This window comes from Dermacentor silvarum, chromosome 3, assembly GCF_013339745.2.
Source record: "Dermacentor silvarum isolate Dsil-2018 chromosome 3, BIME_Dsil_1.4, whole genome shotgun sequence".
Classification (NCBI taxonomy): Eukaryota; Metazoa; Arthropoda; class Arachnida; order Ixodida; family Ixodidae; genus Dermacentor; species Dermacentor silvarum.
Window position 1 is genome coordinate 128,267,454 of NC_051156.1, and position 18,333 is coordinate 128,285,786.

Here is an 18,333-nt window from a genome sequence, read left to right on the forward strand (position 1 = left end):
AGTGAACGCACGGCGGAGAACAAACGCGCGTTCTGCGCCGTGCTCGCTTAACGGCTGCAGAAGTAGGCATCTCTGTTCTCCTTCACAATCACCATGTATGTAGAGGAAACGCGCCTTCTTCCGATGAGCGAGAGGCCGTGGGGGAGGGGGAGGGAAGGGAGGCGACGTTTAGCTGCGGCACTGACTGACTGACTGAAAAACTTTATTGGTCAAAATATTGACAGGGAGGGTGTGGACCGATCCTTAAGGGACGTTCCTTATAAGTACTAGGTGGGCTCCTCATTACAGAAGCCCATTGGCTATAGCCGCGGCTTGGGCACGCACGACCAGGGCCTTCTGGCTCGCCAGGTCGGAGCAGCCGAGCAGGGCCGCCTCCCAGTCCTCCCGGATAGGGTTGGGTATAGGGGGAAGGTGCGGGGTGGTTTGGCATGCCCACACCATGTGGAAAATGTCCGAAGACTTTTCCCCACAGTGTGGACACTCCCCTGTGCAAGCAGGGTCGAAATGTTTTAGGACTGCCGGGCACAGCAGTGTTTTAGTATAGAGGCGAAGGAGAAAACGCTCCTCCGCCTTCGTGAGGCCCTTACAGGGCTTAGGAAAGATTGCGTGGCCGAATTGGTAATGTTGGGTGATTTCCTTAAAGGTAAAAGCCGGATTGGGTTCGGAGTCCGCATCGAGGGGAGGCGAGGGCGATGCCCGGAGAGTAAGCGCGCGGGCAGCGGCGTCAGCTGCTTCGTTGCCCTCGAGACCCGTGTGCGCGGGAGTCCATATTATCGTGCGGGACGCGGGGGCCCCGAGATAATCGCTGCTTTGAAGTATGCGGTATGCAAAATAGGGTATAAAGCCCTTTTCGATGTTCCTGCAGGCCCCTTGCGAGTCGGTGATGATCACCCGCGAGTCCTGATGTGCGGCGGCGAGCGCGATGGCCACCTCTTCCGCATGTGTTATGTCTTGTGCTTTGAACGTAAGGCCGTTCACCGCGGTCTTTTGATGGACGACTGCGGCCGTGTACCAACCCCCATGGTGTGGGCCGGAGGCGTCCACGTAGAATACTCCATGTTTGTTCCCATAGTGACGTGCCAAGGCTTCTGCCCGCGCGAGGCGCCGGCCACTATGGTCGTCTCGTGTCATGTTGGCCGGAAGAGGGCGCACGTGCAGGGCGCATCTCCAGATTTCGGGGATGCGCACGCGCTCTTCCGTTAGTGTTGGATGTTGTATGTGTAATCGGGCAAGAAGGCGGCGACCCGACGGCGTCTTTGAGAGTCTTGTGTAGTGGTTCATCAAGTGTGCTTCTCGGAGCTCCGTGAAGGTGTTGACCATTCCGAGGCCCAGGAGGCGCTGGTTGGACGTGTTGACCGGGAGGTCGAGAGCACGCTTGTAAATTTTGCGGAGAACCACCTCGAGGGCGTTCACATCAAACTTGCGAAGGTGGAGGTAAGGAGTTGAGTACAAGACTCGACTGGTTACGAATGCGTGCGCCAGCCGCAAGGCGTCTTTGCACCGTAACCCCCCGCGTTTATTGGAGACCCGGCGGACCATGCGGCCCACCTGGTCCCCCACCCTGCGCAGTTTGGCCAGTGTTGTGTCGACTCGGCGGTGTTTATGAATAACGAGACCCAGTACTCTGATCTCATCGTGTTCTGGGATGGGTCCGTTTGCTAGGGACAGTTCAATTTTGGTAGTGCACTTTGGCGTGGGGTGAATGTGCACCAATTCCGATTTGGCAGGGGAGCATTGAAGGCCACAGCGGCGGGCGTAGGCGTCCACGATCTCCGCCGCTTGCTGCAGGTTGGCTTCAATGTCTCCTACCGATCCGTGTTTAGCCCAGATGGTAACGTCGTCGGCATACAGCGCGTGCTGTATGCCTCCTACATTCTCCAGCTGAGCCGGGAGTTTCATCATTGCCAAATCAAATAGTAGAGGTGAGAGGACCGCGCCCTGCGGGGTACCTCTCGTGCCTAATTGGTAGGGGCCGTGCTCTTCATCTTGTATCCGGATATACGATTGCCGGTCGGCGAGAAATTGCCTAACGTACTGAAACGTGTTGTGTCCACAGTTGGTTTGGGAGAGGTGCGTCAGTATTATGTCGTGTGTGACATTGTCGAAAGCCCCCTTCAAATCGAGGGCGAGTACTGCCTTGTCATTGAGGGGGTATTCGACGGGATTTAGAATTTCGCGGTCTAGTTGAAGGAGGACATCATGCGCGGACCGGTGCGGGCGGAAACCGAACATGGTGTCTGCGAATACGTTTTGGTTTTCCAAAAACTCGGACAGCCTATCTCGCACCATGGCCTCCATCAGCTTTCCCGCACAAGACGTGAGGGAGATGGGGCGGAGGTTGTCCGTGTTTATGGCTTTGCCGGCTTTCGGAATGAAAGTGACCAGAGCGGTCTTCCATTCGATCGGGAGGGGTGCCTCACCAAGCCAGATTGAGTTTATGTATGCGAGGAGTGCGTCGTAGGCTGGGTCGGGAAGATTGGCAAGTAATTTCACTGTTATTTTGTCTCTTCCCGGCGCCGTTCCTCGCTTCATTTTAGTCAGGGCCGCCTTCAGGTCATGGAGCCGGAACGGTTGATCCAGCTCCGCGTTCTCGGAACCTGCATACGAGAACGCTGGCCCTCGGGGGTCATGTTGGATACAGAGGTATTGATCGCGTAGTTTGCATGCTAATTTTGAGGTGTCTCCGTCGAAGCCATGGATAGCCCGTTGGAGATGTTTTTGTGTCTCGGCTCTGGTTTGACTCGGGTCGATCAAGGCGCGAAAGAGACGCCAAGTGCTCCGGCTAGACATTTGTCTAGCGGCCGTGTTGCATCGGTCCACCCAATTCGAGTCGGCGAGCTGGGCCGCGTACTCTGCCGCTCGTTGGGTGAGCTCGGCGATGCGAATTTTAAGCTTCCGATTGTGTTTTTGGCGGCGCCATCTGCGGACGAGGCAGTGCCGCGCCTCCCAGAGGTGCAGGAGGTGGTTGTCCACCTCCGGCGTAGCCTCCGATAGTTGAACTTGAGTCTCCGTCCAACGAAGGTGTGTAACCAATTCTTGTGACCACGCGTGGTAACCTTGTTCGCGGATAGGGGTCGAATTAGTGTAGTTTTGCCGGAACTTTGTCCAGTCGGGTAAGCGGGCTTGGGCGTGGGATCTTGCCAATGGTTTGGTTCGGACGGTGGTGTTGAGTATGCAGTGGTCACTGCCGAGGGTTTCCTCGGTGTTGGCCCATTCTGCGTGTCTAATGTTTTTGGTGAAGGTAAGGTCCGGACACGTGTCCCGAGTTACGGAGTTACCCACCCGCGTTGGATGTGCAGGGTCGGTGTGAAGAGTAAGGCCCAGCGTGGACGCAAGTTCCGCCAACTTGCGCCCGCGCTTCTCTTCACGCACGTACCCCCAGAGTGTGCTGTGAGCGTTGAAATCGCCCACGATCACCAGGGGGTCCCTGCCCGCAGCCTTCAGGGCACGACTGAAGAGGGCTGCGAAAGTTACATTTTTTAACTTGGGAGAACAATAGATGTTGAGTATATGTAATGGTGCGTTTTGTTTCTTAAGCGGAAGAAGGGTGACCATCGCATAAGAATATTCAGTATTCAGCTCCAAATCAACCTGGTTGGCTGTGTAATTTTTGCGCACGCATATACAGGAAGAAGGGTCCTGTTGGAATGTGACATAGTTTGTAAGGGTGGCGCCGCTCCCTGGCTCCTGGAGGGCAACCACCGCGGGGAGTGAAGCGAATGTTGAGAGGAAAAGCCGGAGGTTCGCCCGCTTTACGCGGGAGCGGAATCCCCGGCAGTTCCATTGGGTAATTTGGATGGGGGTGGCCGAATTGATACGGGGAGAGCGCCTAACTTGAGGGCTGCCCGCCATGGTCATTGAAGTGAAAGAGCGGTTGTAGGGACGCAGCTACGGAGCCAGCACTCGCGGGGAGGGGGGCATCCTCAATTCCGGAGAGCGAGCAGCTGTCCTCGTCGTCTAGCTCAGTGTCAGTGACGCGACGCGACGTTTTGGGATAGCGGCCAGACACGTCTTTGATAAGACCGCCGGTTCGTCGGACGCCACGCGAGGATTGTGCGATGTGCTGTGCGACAATTGTGGGTAATGTTTCGGTCATTTTGGCGATCGCGGAGGGGATGGCCGCGGAAATTTGAGTTTCTAGGGCATTGAAACGGCCGTCCATGCGGGCCTCTAGACGGGCCTCAAGTGCAGCTTCCGCGCTCAGTGCTGCCTTCGGTGCCGCGGGCTCACTCTCCATAGCCTCGGGTGCGGGGGGAGAGGGGGGAGTGGTAAGCTGTTTTGATTGCGATTCTAGGAGCGTAATTTTCTTGAGCAGCATCTGAATTTGGCCCTCGAGAGCTGCTATTTTGGTTTGCTCGGCACTGCGTGCTGCAGGGGGGGAGGAGGAAGGGGAGGAGGAGGCAGTCCTGCCCGTACCGCTCACCTGCGTTCCGTGTTTCACGGCGTTAGCCCAGGCCCTGGCTTCGCCGCGTGGTGGCGCCGTCGACAGTTTTCCAGTGTCGCCGTGTGGTGGCGGCTGCATCGACGTTCGTTTGCCGGCTCCTCCGGTAGATGGCGCCGGCTTCTCGGTATTGCTAGAGTTACTGTATATGCTCCCTACGGGAGCATAGTTGCGCGTAGGTCCGCCATCTTGCCTGGCAGGCAACCAAACCCATGTGGTGAAGCCGAACTCCGTTTTTGCAGGAGATATGCCCACCGTGTCGTCGGTCGACCATGGGCGCTTTTCCATCGCGTGTGGACCGCTTTTCCGTCTAATCGCAAACAAAGCGCATGGAAACAGCTCACTAGATAAAATAGTCAAGAAGAAAAAAGGCACTGCTGATTTTTAACGCGCGGCGTGAGATGGAGCGCGAATAATATTAGTTGTTTTTTTTTTTTTTACTTATGCGTTAGCTGTGCACCTTCTCGGAACTTTCCGCTTTCCGAGCGATTGGTGCAGTTGGGAGCAGTGCACCCGGTCAGTTAGAGAGGTTTAGCTTGTCCGGCTATCGGGTAAACGCAGGCGGACCGACCGTTGGGGCCTGTTGGCGGAACCGTAAACGTGAGCGGCCTGTATGGTGCTGCCATCTGGTGGCGCAGAGCGCAAACAGACAAAAACAGCTAATACGGCAGTAACCAAGTGTATTTTACTTCGCTGCTGGCGTAAGTTTTTGGCAGCAACACGATTACGCCACTGCCGAAAATTTACACCAGCAGCGAAGTAGAAATCACTTGGTTACTGCAATATTAGTTGTTTTTGTCTGATTACGGTGGAATTTCGATGGAACTACGATTGAACACCTGTGAGATCGGCTGCGCACGTTGTGTTGTTCCGCAGCTGACACGCACGTAACAACGAACGCCAAGATCGACCAGATTCGCTTTGAACTTGGCTAGCGTTAACTTGCGTCAATCCAGTTCGCTGCAGCGGCGGCGTCGGGAAATACAAGAAACTGGCCCGAGCATCAGCTTCTCCTCAGTGCACGGTTGCTTGGAACCCACGTGATGGCGTTCGGCCAATGGAGGCACGATCGGCGTTCATAAATCAGACGCGCAACTCTGCTACCTTTGGTAGCATACACAGTAACTCTAGGTATTGCTGTCATCCCGTGACTCGCCGGGAGGGCCAAGATGACGGCTCTTCTTCTTGGCCGCGATTTGATTATTTGTCCCACCCTTTGGGGCGGCCGTCTTTTGTGTGCGGAATTTTGCCGCACACTCCCGCGAATTTGTGGCATGTCCACCGCCACAAACCGAGCACCGCGGAACACACTCGTGAGGGGCCCGCACCCCCTCCACAAGCGGGGCTTCTTGCCCGCAGAGTCCGCATATGCTCGGCTGCGTGTTGGGACAGGCATCCGCTCTATGGCCGACGGCCCCACACAGGCCGCAGGCCGGGATCGTCCGGTAGTAGTTTTGCACTGTGATGAGCATGTTCTCATAGTGCACAAAACGCGGTTTCTCCCTCCCGGCGAAGGTGACCCGAGCTTTGTTTGAAGCGCCGAATTTCCTCACCTCGACGATGGTGCCTGCTCTCCATTGCACCTGCTGCCGAAGCGATTCAGTGGTGTCCGTGTTGCTGACGGCGATGACGCCGTGGCAGACATCGCCTCCGTCTTGTCGAAGGTATCCGTGGAGCGGAATCGCCCCACTCTCGGTTTGTATGGACAATTCCCCGAGGAGCCGATCTGCCGCCGCAGGGTTCGGGGTGTGGATGACGATGAGGTTTTGTTCACGGGACGGCATAACCATAACCGACCTTGCCACCTCGGGCCCGAGGTAGGCTGTAAAAGCGGCGCCATAGCGGTTTTGAGAAAATGCTTGGTGCAGCGACACATGTTCGCGTGGCTTGAGCACGACCACGAAGTCGTCCGGGCCCGGTTTTGGGAAAGGGCGAGGCTTCCAGTTAGTAAGGGCCTTGCCTTTGCTTCCTGCAGCGCGCGAGACAGGAGGCTGCATTTTGTCGGCCGGTGTGCCGGATGTCATGGCGGCCTTGGATTGAAGAAGCGAGCGGCGCGCGACCGCTTCATTGAGAGATTCGTGCCGAAATTTCGGAACAGCAGAATTTTGGGCTTCCGATGTTGGAACCGTCGTCCAGGCCATGCCGTCGGGATCGTAACCCCTCTGGAATGACGCGGCGGCCTCCATTTTGCCTCAGGAGACCGCTTCGACGCCGCCGGGCGTCGGTGTTCGACGCCGTTAGGCGTAACGCCGTAACGGCGTCTCCCCCGTGATCGGGTGCACTTCGGCCGTAAAATCTTCAAAAGTGGGCCCACCTGGTGAAATTTAGTATCCTCGTGGTAAAGAATGCTTTGCTGCGTCGATTGACGTCGGTCTTGTTGGGGTAGAGAGAGTTGAGCCGTGGCTCCAGCCGAAAATCGACGGAGCCGATACGCCACACGTCTAACACCGTCGCGCGCTCGCAGCGCCCCCTAGCTGCGGCACGCAGTGCCTATTTATATCAGAGGCTCCGGCAACAGTCACCAACGCCGCACGCATTTTGAGCGAACGCGGGCAAAACGCGGATGGCGTCGACAACAGTTCTGCGTGTTGCCGATGCTGCTGCATGTCCAAGTTTATACAGCTGATAAAGCTAATATCATTACTCCGTATAGCTCTCTACAAGTTTGCTATCGCAATTGATGCTTCACCTTTCAGGTGAAACTGCGACAACTTTTTTGTTGCTGTGCAACCTCAAGACACTTTGCGGAAAGTTCTGCGGCACAGAGGATGGCCTAATATGCGAAAGTATTGGCAAAGGGATCTCGCCTGAGGTAACATTTTACTGCATATTATTTTAACAAGAGAACCACCAAGCACGTATACACAAAAATAGTACAAAGGAAATGTTAAAAAAATCATTTGTGTATTGCGGCGAACGGCTTTTCTCGCATAGCCAAGCGCCATGGCAGGTCCGTATGGCAGCTGAACCTTGCCAGACGGGCCAGATGACCGCACTGTCTCATGATGGTGACACTCACAGCGCTTTGATTGTGCCAGCAGCACGGTGTAAGAAGATAGGTGTTCCGACGACGCGCCCGCGCTTAAAGCCCATATATTTATAAAAGTAGCGCCATTCTTAGATCTTGCCGCCACCGTGCTCACCCAACACCCTCTAGAAAAATATGAAGGCCTTAGTTCTTTTCCCTTTCCACTCGCGCTACGTCAGCAGATGGGGCGGACGCATGAGGCGGCGAGCGCGTTTTGCGGTTTTGCCCGTCGCCGCGACACGACGCATCCGCGCGTCCGGATCGCGCTGGTGCGCGTTGATCGCGCGTCTCCAGAAACTCATTCCCCGGCGCGTATGTACAGTCGTACATCTCTTCGCTGTTGAGTCGGACGTGTTTTCCTCGCTGTGAAAAGAATCCCGCCGCGATGCCGTGCAAATGCTGTGTACCTCGATGCCGCGGAAACTACACGGGGGACACGAAGGTGCACGTCTTCAAGTTCCCGAGAGATCAAGCTCTAAGGGACGCTTGTATTCGCGCTGTGCCACGGGAAAACCTCACGGTCACCGAACATTCCAGGGTAAGTATTTTTATTTAGGTGTTAGTTCATTGAAAGAATATAAACGTACATGTGTAAGTGGCTCATGAGCCGCATGTTTGTGTGACCTGTAGCCGTTGGTTTGCTGATTGGAGCGTATTTTTTTTTCTCGGTATGTGAACTTCATTTCATGGACGAGGACATTATTCGAGACGCGACGCATACAGATCAAGCAACTGGCCGCGTAATGACAGTGCCGCTATCTCATGTGCGCCTTCGCCCAGACGCTGTACCGTCGAAGTTCCCGAATCATTCGAGCTACTTGTCCAGAAAGACCGCGAGGAGGGAAGATCCTGACTCCAAGCGCGCGCGAATAGAGAATGCAGCCCTTCAGAAAGCCATCGCTGAATCCAACGAGGCATTTATCAGAGTACGCGAGGAGGATAAAGTCAACAGTGTGAGCGAACTTGCCAACCACTTAAGGAGCCAACGGATGAAGTTCTGGGATGTTATCGAAAGAAATGAAAGGCTTCTTCTCATTCACATTGTCGACGATGAAGCACCGTGGTTGAAATACTCTGTTTGCGTGAAAGGAGATTTGAGCGTGACACTACACGTTATGAAAACGGCCGTAAAAAAGCTCGGTGCAAATCTCTGCGTTCCCGAAATCGCTAACAGTAAAAGGGGTATGGTGGAACTCCTGGAAGGCATCGAGAAGTCGGACTGTGACCTGATGTCCAACTCAGTCGCCGAAATTTCCGAGGCTGTTTGTTTACTGCTTGATCAGCTTTGCACGTCCCAAGCAGAAGATGACGCCAACTGTATTCAATTTCTGAAAGAGCAAGTCACCTTGCACCTATCGAAAAAACAGCGCAGGCGCTACTCTGCTGATTTCATGATGTTTTGCTGTATTGTTTTCACTATATCGCCCCATGCATACGCGTTCATACGTAGCCATGGAAGCATCACCTTGCCGCATCCTACGACGATAAGATCAGTGTGCTCGTCTTATGGTATGAGTCCTCAACAAGAGCATCAGAGTGAAACATTCCTCAGCTACATGACAACAAGAATTTCTGACCTGAAAGATGACCAGCGCTTTGTCACAGTTATGGTTGATGAAATACATATAAAACCTTACTTTGACTACAAAGGAGGCAATATTACCGGCGCTGCAATTAATAGAAATGAAGCTGCTAACGGTGCGCTCGTTTTCATGGTGCGCAGCGTGACGTGTAAATTCAAAGAAGTTGCGCACATCGTGCCGGTGCACCGACTAGAGGCGGAGTTCCTGCAAAAGACGCTTAAAGACGTGATTTGTGGGCTGGAAAAGATTGGGTACCGGGTTATGTGCGTCGTCAGCGACAACAACTCTGTGAACAGAAAAGCGATGTCACTTCTCGAATCACCTCCGTGTAACAGAATTGTGTACCAACATCCATCAGACCCTTCAAGGCCGCTGTTCTTCGTTATAGACCCAGTGCACATTCTAAAATGCATACAAAATAACTGGATCAATCAGAAGAATGACCAAATTTGTTTCTACTTCCCGGAGATCCAAGGAGACACACCAGAATCAGAGCGAATGCAAACAGCGTCATTTGCAACAATCAGGGACCTTCACAGCAAAGAGTGTGACCAGCTGTTGAAATATGGCTATGGACTGTCAAGAAAAGCCCTCTACCCTTCGAGTCTTGAAAGGCAGGACGTAAAGCTTGCTTTACAAATCTTCAATGACTATTTACCAGAGGCGTTACGTGCTCTTGGAGCAAAGCACAACCTATTCTCTTTCGAGGCCACGGCTACATTCGTCGAGATCATACTCAAGTGGTGGAAAATTGTAAACGTCAAAACTCCATGGAAGGGAGAAAGGCTTAGAGATCACTTCCAACAACCAGTGCTTTCCATTGATAACGATCCAAAAATTGACTTCTTGCACATGTTTCTGAAGTGGCTGGATGAGTGGAAGAACAAAGGTTTTGACAACGGTACTCTGACAAAGGAGACTCACGCTGCTCTCGAACACACCACCTATGCGCTTGTTGAGCTCGCTAGGTACAGCTTCGAAGAGCTTGGAATGTCATATGTCCTTTTTGGGAAGATTCAGACAGACTGCCTTGAAGATCGGTTTGGAAAGTATAGGCAGCTGGCAGGTGCGCAATATCACATCTCCATCAGGCAGATATATGAAGTCGAAAACAAGCTGCGCCTGCAGAGCACCTTGCCTACAGTTTCCCCTGACCAGCACTGGGAATGTGTCCGAAAGCAAGTCGAGGCATTGCTTCCCAGCAGCAACGTTGTTGTTACCAGCCAGGCTCTTACGAAGATGCAGGACGTCGTCCCAGTCATCGTCTACGTTGGAGGGTATGCAGTATACGGGACCCTTAAAAAGTTGAAGTGCGAGCAATGCAGGGACTCGTTGACCGTGGACAAGAAGATCACAGTCTCTGCCACAAACGAACATTATGGTCTTGTGAAGCAGCTGGACCGAGGAGGTTTAGTTTATCCATCAATGTTTGCACTTAACGCAGTTGCTCATAGCTACGTTGTAGTAGAGCAGCTCGCTACAGAGCCAGCACTGCTTATGATGCCTGAACAACGCCAGGTGGTAACGAAAATTACGCTACAATTGCTGGCTAGTGAAGAGCAGTCCGACTTCGATACGTGTGAGAATGGCCACACAGTTGAATTAGTGCTTAAACACATCCTGCGGTGCAGCACCAACATTCTGCTAAAGAACTTTTGTAGGAAGCTGAACGACAAACTTCTCGACGCTGCCGATAAATCAAAAAAAAGGAAAGCCACAACTCTCGAGGCCAAATAACTGCATGCATTGCTTCTAATATAAAGCCAGCACAAAAAGAAACTGGGCTTCGTAAATAAATGTTTTGCTGCTACAGTTTTCTGGCTTTCTATTCTTTTTTAAATACATGCATGCTTGTTCTTGCAGAAAAAAAATGTTTCCGCGCAATGCACCTGCGAGACAACCTCTCTTGAACAGCGTTCCATATCTTTTTTTTTTCAATCCGCCCCATCGTGTGACGTCACGCGAAGAGAGCTAAGGCCTTCATATTTTTCTAGAGGGTGTTGGCTCACCCCGGCGCTTCCTCCTCGCCCTCTCTTAGCCGCCTCCTGTCGCCCCAGCCTCCTCCGCTCCCCCATTGGCCAATCCGCGTCACGTGGAAGTTCGCGTCGCGCTTTTGTATATATTTTTTTTTCTTTCCAGCGCGCTCCGACTGCCATTCTCGGGCCTGTGCGACGAAAGTGCTGTACGCACAAACGGATCAAACGTGTTAGGGACAAGAACTTCGTTTGAATGGCATGCTGCTGCGCCTTAAGTTGCCGCAACCGACAAGGCGAGGGCAAAAGGCTTTTTTTTTTTGTTTACCATCCGGTGTGCGCAAACGCTTGCTGCACACTTGATATTTGCACCGTCTCGCATCGTCGCGTTGCTACTTCCAAAACGCCATTATTAAGACCAGTTACTGACTGACGAAGCAAAATCGCGCCTCAAAAACGTCTCCGCAGGGCGCGATCGAAGTTTTCCTCGGATTTCCTCTGGTAGCGCGTTAGCTGTCGTCTGCCACGGCAGGCCCGATGCAGGCGGCGCCACTGTCGACATCGCGCCTCGATCGCGCTGGTCGCGCCGAGCGCGATAGTGGAACGGAGGAGGAGGGAAGTGGATGGCGCTACTTTTTATATATAGGGGTTTTACCCGCGCTGGGGCGAGAGAGCGGCCACTTCGTGTGACCGGAAGTGAGCGCCGTCGCTAGGGGCAGCACGTGTTCAGGATGCCTTGGAGAAGCGGCACAACAGTGGATAATTTCCGACCTCCGTCAGCATTTAAACACCCGTACCCAAAGATATGCAATTTTTAGTTATTTAGACGCCAAATCCTGAGCAGGTAGAAGGTTTCAGCCAGTTACAGTCAAAATACCGTCATTTCGAACAGCGAGAGAGACGCGTCGTCTGCTCGAGCAGACAGCGCGCTGCGCTTACCGCTGCTCGCCGCGTCGGAGTCAATCAGAATGTCGGCAGAAATATAAAGGAACATTCCTCCAACCAAGTAGAGTCATTTTAAAGCAGGCGAATGACATATATTCATCGAAATAAAGCACTTCTGCCGCGCGTGCCCATAAAAGCGCCAGTGAAGCGAGTGAGAAAGTGGCCCCCAGAACAGGTGCTGCCCCTTGCGGCAGCGGCGTGCGTAGAGTCACACTAAGCGGCCGCGCCTCGCGCCGCCGTCGGATCACCTTCCTTTTTACACCGTGGCCAGCAGGGATCATTTGTGCCAGCAATGATAATTTGGAAAGAATCGTAGCACGCATGACACAAAAGTCTGGTTGGTTGAATGAGCCGAATCCGATGGGAAGCATGTGTACAGGGCCAGTACTCACAAGATCACCAGCCAGAACAAGCAATTTTAGTGATTGGCTTTGTGGAGTTGCCGCAACAATTATTAATTTTCACAAAACGTAACGGGAACTTTTTGCATCAAAAGTTGTCTAGTATGAGCTATACAGAACAATGCCTTTGACAAGGACCATACCATACTTCCAAACACCTAATTTTGATGGCCCTGGTTTAGTGCTTTCCGTTTCCTCTGTTTGCGCGGAGGCCTATGCTCGGTTTCGCATGATGCTCTTAAACAAGCATGTTGCACTGCGCGATCGCCATGTTTGCACCCTAAGCAGCTATACACTTTGGTTGTTCTTCTAGAATTTTTATTAATTGAAGCATTGTTACCGGTAAACACCGGTGTGGCTCGGGTTCAGTGCTTTCCCTTTCCTATATATATGCGCAGTTTCACCTAATGCATACCACTAGACGTTTTGTACTGCGCGATTGGCATGTTTCCAGCCTAAGCACCTACACATTTTGCAAGCACTGACAGCGGTAAGCGCCCGCTTCCCCATTGTTCCATCTCTCCTGTGTACATGTGCTGTTTTCAAGGTATTTAGTAACAAAGCCATTCAGGTGCTAAGCTGGCGGTATCCCTGGGATTCTGGCCTTTAGATATCCTTCGCCATGATTCTCTCGCACCAGTCAGTCTCGGTGTGTGTTTGAAGGAGCTTCGCACATACATTAGATCTGAGTCTTGACCATCACTATGTACAACATAAATATGAGCCCACCCTGCAACTATGTGCGCAGGCTTGCAAAGCGTTTGGGTATTGAGTTGAATGCTAAGAACTTGGACGCTTGCAACAAGGAGCACCTCAGGGATGAATACATCAAGGTCGGCCGCAATGACAGAAATATATGAAGTTATAAATTAACGGATTGTGCGTTATCCGTATAGGATCAGTTCAGGCAATCAATGCTTTCTTTGCCGAAGTGCTACACCTGAATGTTTGGTTGGGAAGCTGGTACAAGCGAAACAAATTTTCCAGTATTTTCTCCTTCTCCACTTCGCTTGTTCTGCACAATGCATTGGTTAAAGGCTTTTTTTTATTCAATAAGCTAGACCTTAGGGGGGGGGGGGGGGGCACACTCTCTTCGAGATAAAATATATTGTTTGTGTGCTTTTCAGCAAGCTACTTCTGAAACATCTCAACCACGTTAACTATTAGTGTTCCTAATATTATTGTCGTTGTCGATGTTGTTATTGTAATGGTTCTGCACACTTTTTTGTAGCACGTGCGGAACTAAGAATCTTGCGATGCGCAGATGGATGGAATAGAGCCTACGCATTCGGAATGAAGTGATATCGCTGTAATTTGTAAGTGTTATCGCGAAAGCGCACGAATACGACACCATTACCGATTCTGCCTTGTTTCGTGCAATCAGCTGTCGGAAATGCAACTGGTTTTTGGCTCACGCACAGTGCTCCATTCATGCTGCAAAATGTGGAGCAGTGGATTGAAGACGTCTGCAGTAGTTGGCTGCAAAAATAGTGACTGGTATATTAGGGAATGAAATGATTATGTATCACGGACCGTTTCTACATACGGATAGCCTCTGTTGCTGGCCCTTCTCATTGTACGACTTTCTTTGTGGATAAAAAAGAAAAAAATCGCGTTTCACAAAAATTTACAAATATTTATGTCAGCGTTACATCTCCAAAGACTTCAACCCCGGAACGTCGGCAAGAGTGAGTACCGCTCGTTAAGCAATAATAAAGGGAATAGTGCTGCTTCCTGGCATAGTAGGTTTCGCGCACCTTATCTACACACATCTACCATAACTCGCACGCAAACTTACGTACACTCTATCGCCAATGTATTAAGCATATGTGAATGGGCGCACATTTGAATCAATGCACCAAAGCAAGTGTAACAGTTACTACTCGACAACGCACGGATGGTCGAAGCAGAATGTGTCGTGACGGTCTACAGGAGTAAGCGAGTAACCAGCGATACGTCGTATTTGCTACAAGCTATTACAAAGAAAATAACAGCTACACTCCAAGCCCTCTGTGCAGCACGAACAAATCTAGTACAACTGAGCACACCCGCGAGTGATTAGCACAAAATAATCAGATAGTGGCCGCACCGATGAACTTCACTGAGTCGGAAACGTCACAAGCCGCTCCTTCTAAGTATTTGCCAAATAAAGGATGAGGAGCAAACCACACTGATTCTGTTTAAATTTCTAAGGGGGAAGCTTCAATAGCTTGGAATAAAGTTTCAGCTTGGTTTTTAGAACAAGCACCATATACGCAGCTTGCGCCGTTTGGACAAAATTTAATGAGCTTCGAAAGCGCTTTTACATGTCCTCTGAAGCTGTGGCGAAAGCTTTGTGCCGACCACAAAGTCAGCGTCTACGATATCTCACGAAACAGAGGTTTCCTAAGCCGCACCGGGCGTCATGTACATTCATTGTAAACATGGAGACAACGGAGACAGCTGCGGTAAGCAATGGACACGTCACCACGAGATCAAGCATGGCAGCGCCCACAGGATCGCCACGAAAAGGGTCAATAGGGTCTTGGCTAGTCCCTCCTATCACCCCTCCCGTCCCCCTCCCCAACGCGCAAAAAAATATTCGGCGGCGCCACTGCTCGCAGTCTTCCCTCTGATATTGCCGTTATCTACTATTGCCCGCAAACAAACCAAACCGCAACGAACCAAACCGCCTATTTCACTGTCTCAGCTGACGCCAGGCTCCCAACATTAATATACTTTATCCAAATTAAAGTGGAGAGCCAAGAGAAAACTCAGCCCTTAATTGACAGAAAAGAGAAGCATGTCGATATGCCCGCCTTATCAAGTCGGTCTGAATGCCGTCGAGAGAGAACACCAACGTTGTCAGTCTTTTGAACCATCGAACGACAGCCTTCGACGGCGCTGTTCTTATATAGAACATATCTCACAGTACACAGGAATCTCCATTCGTGATGTCGAGCGATGGAAAGAGACATTCTTTGCGTGAATCCCGCTCCTTTTGCTGCACTATGAAGGGTCATCAATGAAATGAATGGCGGCGATGCATCACTTGATGCACCTGCAAAAGAAGACACACATGACTTTGTACTCATACGGCCAGAAAAGGATATTCCCAACTTCTCAAGCTTAGAGAGCATATGATGCTGCTTTATCGGACTGTAAGAAAGACAAGATGGAAGAGCTAGTCATTCTCTAGACTTTTAGAGCGTGAGCAGTTTCTGACACTTAACCATGCCTTAAGTGAGCCGTGATAGATACAGGCAGCCAAAGAAGTATTCTTTTTTTGAAGCTTACCATAGGAGGCGCTGCTACCATCTTTGTCAGTGAACGTAGCTTTGAACAAGGACACAGGAACATGGATAGCATTAATGGGTGGCTAAAGTGCAGAAGTGTCTCTACCTGAAAATCATGGACACAGAATAGAGAAAAAGGTCAAGAAAGTCGGCAGCGAAGTACAGGGTAATTGAAAGTGCAAATAGACAACCTGAAGTCACCAAAATTAAAGTGAGAGAAGCAGAGTAGTGAGTGAGTGAGTGAGTGAGTGAGTGAGTGAGTGAGTGAACTTTATTTGGTCCACGATAGACGCGAGTAAAGTCGACGTCACCTGGCTAGGCCCACTCGGGGACCATCAGGTCAAACCAGAGACATTGAATTGGATGCAAACAATAGAAAACAAGACCATTTAGATTTACAAGAATGAGAAGAAAGATATTAAAAGGAAAATGTGTACGATAACATAAACGGCAGAACCTTACTCGTTGAGGATCGGGCCGCTTGCCTAAGAACAAAAACATTACGGGGCAAATATTTGCAACTAGATTAGGCATGTGCATGCTACAGCAAAAATGCGCAGACCACTCATCACATTCTAATGGAATGTGAAGTAACTCAAGCAGGTGGGTGACTATTTGTCACAACCCCGTTTGAAAGGGGATGCCAATAAATCATCGTCATCATTGTGACACGCCTGGCAGGCTGCTGTTCATTCGACAAAGCAGAAATCGCCTCGCGTGCTGAAGCGCGCCAACATGGCGCAACATTGCTGTCTCTGTTAATGCTTCGCGAAACTGGCACAGTTTTCGGCGCTTAAGATTTCCAGTGGACGTTCCCCTAACTAGCCTTGAGCGCCTCAGAAATAAGTCTACGAGCAATGACGTTTGCGTAGTAGATGCTGTGGACAGTGCCATTACAATTTTTCTACAATCTATAAATCTCTTGTAAATGCCTTTAACTATAAGGCTAGACATTTTAGCAGCACCTCTCGTGGTAACATACAAAAGTGCATCAAATGATAGAGAGAGAGAGAGAGATAAAACTTTATTGTGTCCATGATGGGGTCTGGGGGCGGCGGGGGTTGGGAGACTAACCTCCAGGCCTCCCCTTCCTCAGACGGTGGCCAGCCCTTGCTTTCTGGCGGCGTCTTCGGCCATCCGGACGCCCCAGAGTTGCTCTTCTGGGTCCAAGCTGAGCAGCAAAGTCTCCCACTGCTCGGCCGTAGTTATGATGTGTGTAGTGTTAGTACCGTGAGTGTTGGTGGGTGTAGCTTTCGGGCATGCCCAGATGATGTGATCGAGGTCAGCGCGGGCCTCGCAGGCTTTGCAGAGTGGGGAGTATGCATCGGGGTAAATTCGATGGTATAGCACGGGGTTTGGGAAAGTTCGCGTCTCAAGTAGTCGCCAAGAGGTGGATTGTGATTTATTCAGTGTTTTGTGTGCTGGTGGGTAGCGTAATCGCGCTCTGCAGTAGTGGAGGAGGATTTCTCTGAATGCGACCATGCGGTCGCGCGCGTGTCCGCGGTGCAGAACTAAGGGCTCATCAGGACCGGAAGACGCAGGAGACGGATGATGCGCCTGGTGTGCGAGAGCTCGGGCGGCATCGTGGGCGGCTTCGTTTCCAGCCAGACCCGAATGACCAGGGGCCCAGATGATCTGTACGCGGCGTTGCCTTGAGGCGGGAGTGTCAGAGAGTATTTTCGGTGCTTGGGGTGCTATGAGTCCTCTTGTGTAGTTGCGAATGGCCGTTTTTGAATCGCTGATGATGTAGTGTGCATCAAAGGATAGAGAAAAAAATCCCAGGGGTACATAAATAACCCTACGTGGATGAATGCGAAAGCATTGCGGCCATGTCACCAGGAGTCGAATTCACAAAGCTTTTTGTTCATAAGCGCTGTTCTCGATTGGCCAGCCGCCTTCGTTAACAATGTGTTAAGTATCAGGATTGGCTAGCATCAGTTTTTATCAACAGTTTTTGCGAAAGAAAGTTTTCCTGAATACGGACCCAGAAGTGCGGCGACGTCCGGTGGCGCCACTGGTGGAGTCACGTGACTCGAGCAGCCACGTCAGCAGAAGCGCTACACGACGTGAGCAATGATATTCGCCACAACGTGCACACAACGCAAGGCTGTGTGTTCGACTCCCAAGAAAGATCGTGGGTGCCAGTGCCTAAATAATTGTACCGTAATTACCTTGTGTTAATTACCTTCGCCTTAATTAACACCGAAGGTCGTGGTTTCTACTCCCCCAAAGGTCGTGTGTTTGAGTGCTTTATTAACTCTACCTTTATTAATGGTGCCTTAGTTAACCTAGACCTATTTCAATGAAATTATGGGGTTTTATACGCGCAAAAACAGCGAAATGAATATGAGACACGCCGTAGTGGGTGACTACGGAATAAGCTGGACTATTTGAGGTACATTACCGTGCACCTAAATCTAAGTACACGGTTGTTTTTGCATTTCTCCCTCATCGAAATGTGGCCGCCGTGGCCGGAATTTGATTCCGCGACCTTGTACTTAGCAGCCAAACACCATAGTCACTAATTAAGCAACCACGGCGGGTTCGCCTCATTTAACCCCCAAGGTAGTGGGTTTGAGTCCCACAAATGGTCGAGGGTCCAACTCTCAACAAAGGTCGTGCGTTCGAGTGACTTCATTAACTACATTAACCTAATCAACGCAATACTTCGAGGGTTGGACTCCCCA

General features: G+C 51.2%; 3 protein-coding genes across 3 annotated transcripts in view; 2 read left to right on the forward strand and 1 right to left on the reverse strand.

Moving 5' to 3' along the window:
* Positions 1 to 18,333, forward strand: part of LOC119445770 (uncharacterized) — a 60,129-nt gene that overhangs the window by 25,915 nt on the left and 15,881 nt on the right. Inside the window, exons 6-7 of the mRNA XM_037710048.2 lie at positions 9,193 to 10,329; positions 13,120 to 13,204. Of these exons, the coding sequence (XP_037565976.2) occupies positions 9,193 to 10,329; positions 13,120 to 13,204 (1,222 nt within the window). The remainder of the gene's footprint in view (positions 1 to 9,192; positions 10,330 to 13,119; positions 13,205 to 18,333) is intronic.
* On the reverse strand, positions 283 to 1,701 carry LOC125943983 (uncharacterized). The gene has a single exon (XM_049663620.1). It carries the CDS (start codon positions 1,537 to 1,539, stop codon positions 283 to 285), a length of 1,257 nt encoding a protein of 418 aa, XP_049519577.1. The 5' UTR covers positions 1,540 to 1,701.
* On the forward strand, positions 7,588 to 11,003 carry LOC119444773 (uncharacterized). The gene is made up of 2 exons (XM_037709120.2): positions 7,588 to 8,011; positions 8,121 to 11,003. Exons 1-2 carry the CDS (start codon positions 7,855 to 7,857, stop codon positions 10,787 to 10,789), a joined length of 2,826 nt encoding a protein of 941 aa, XP_037565048.2. The 5' UTR covers positions 7,588 to 7,854; the 3' UTR covers positions 10,790 to 11,003.

Excerpts from the sequence above, each read along its gene's own strand:
- LOC125943983 (XM_049663620.1), bottom strand. The coding sequence starts at position 1,539 with ATGGTCCGCCGGGTCTCCAATAAACGCGGGGGGTTACGGTGCAAAGAC.
- LOC119444773 (XM_037709120.2), top strand. The coding sequence starts at position 7,855 with ATGCCGTGCAAATGCTGTGTACCTCGATGCCGCGGAAACTACACGGGG. Across the intron at positions 8,012-8,120 it reads CACCGAACATTCCAGGGTAA|CGTATTTTTTTTTCTCGGTA; the intron begins GTATTTTTATTT and ends TGCTGATTGGAG.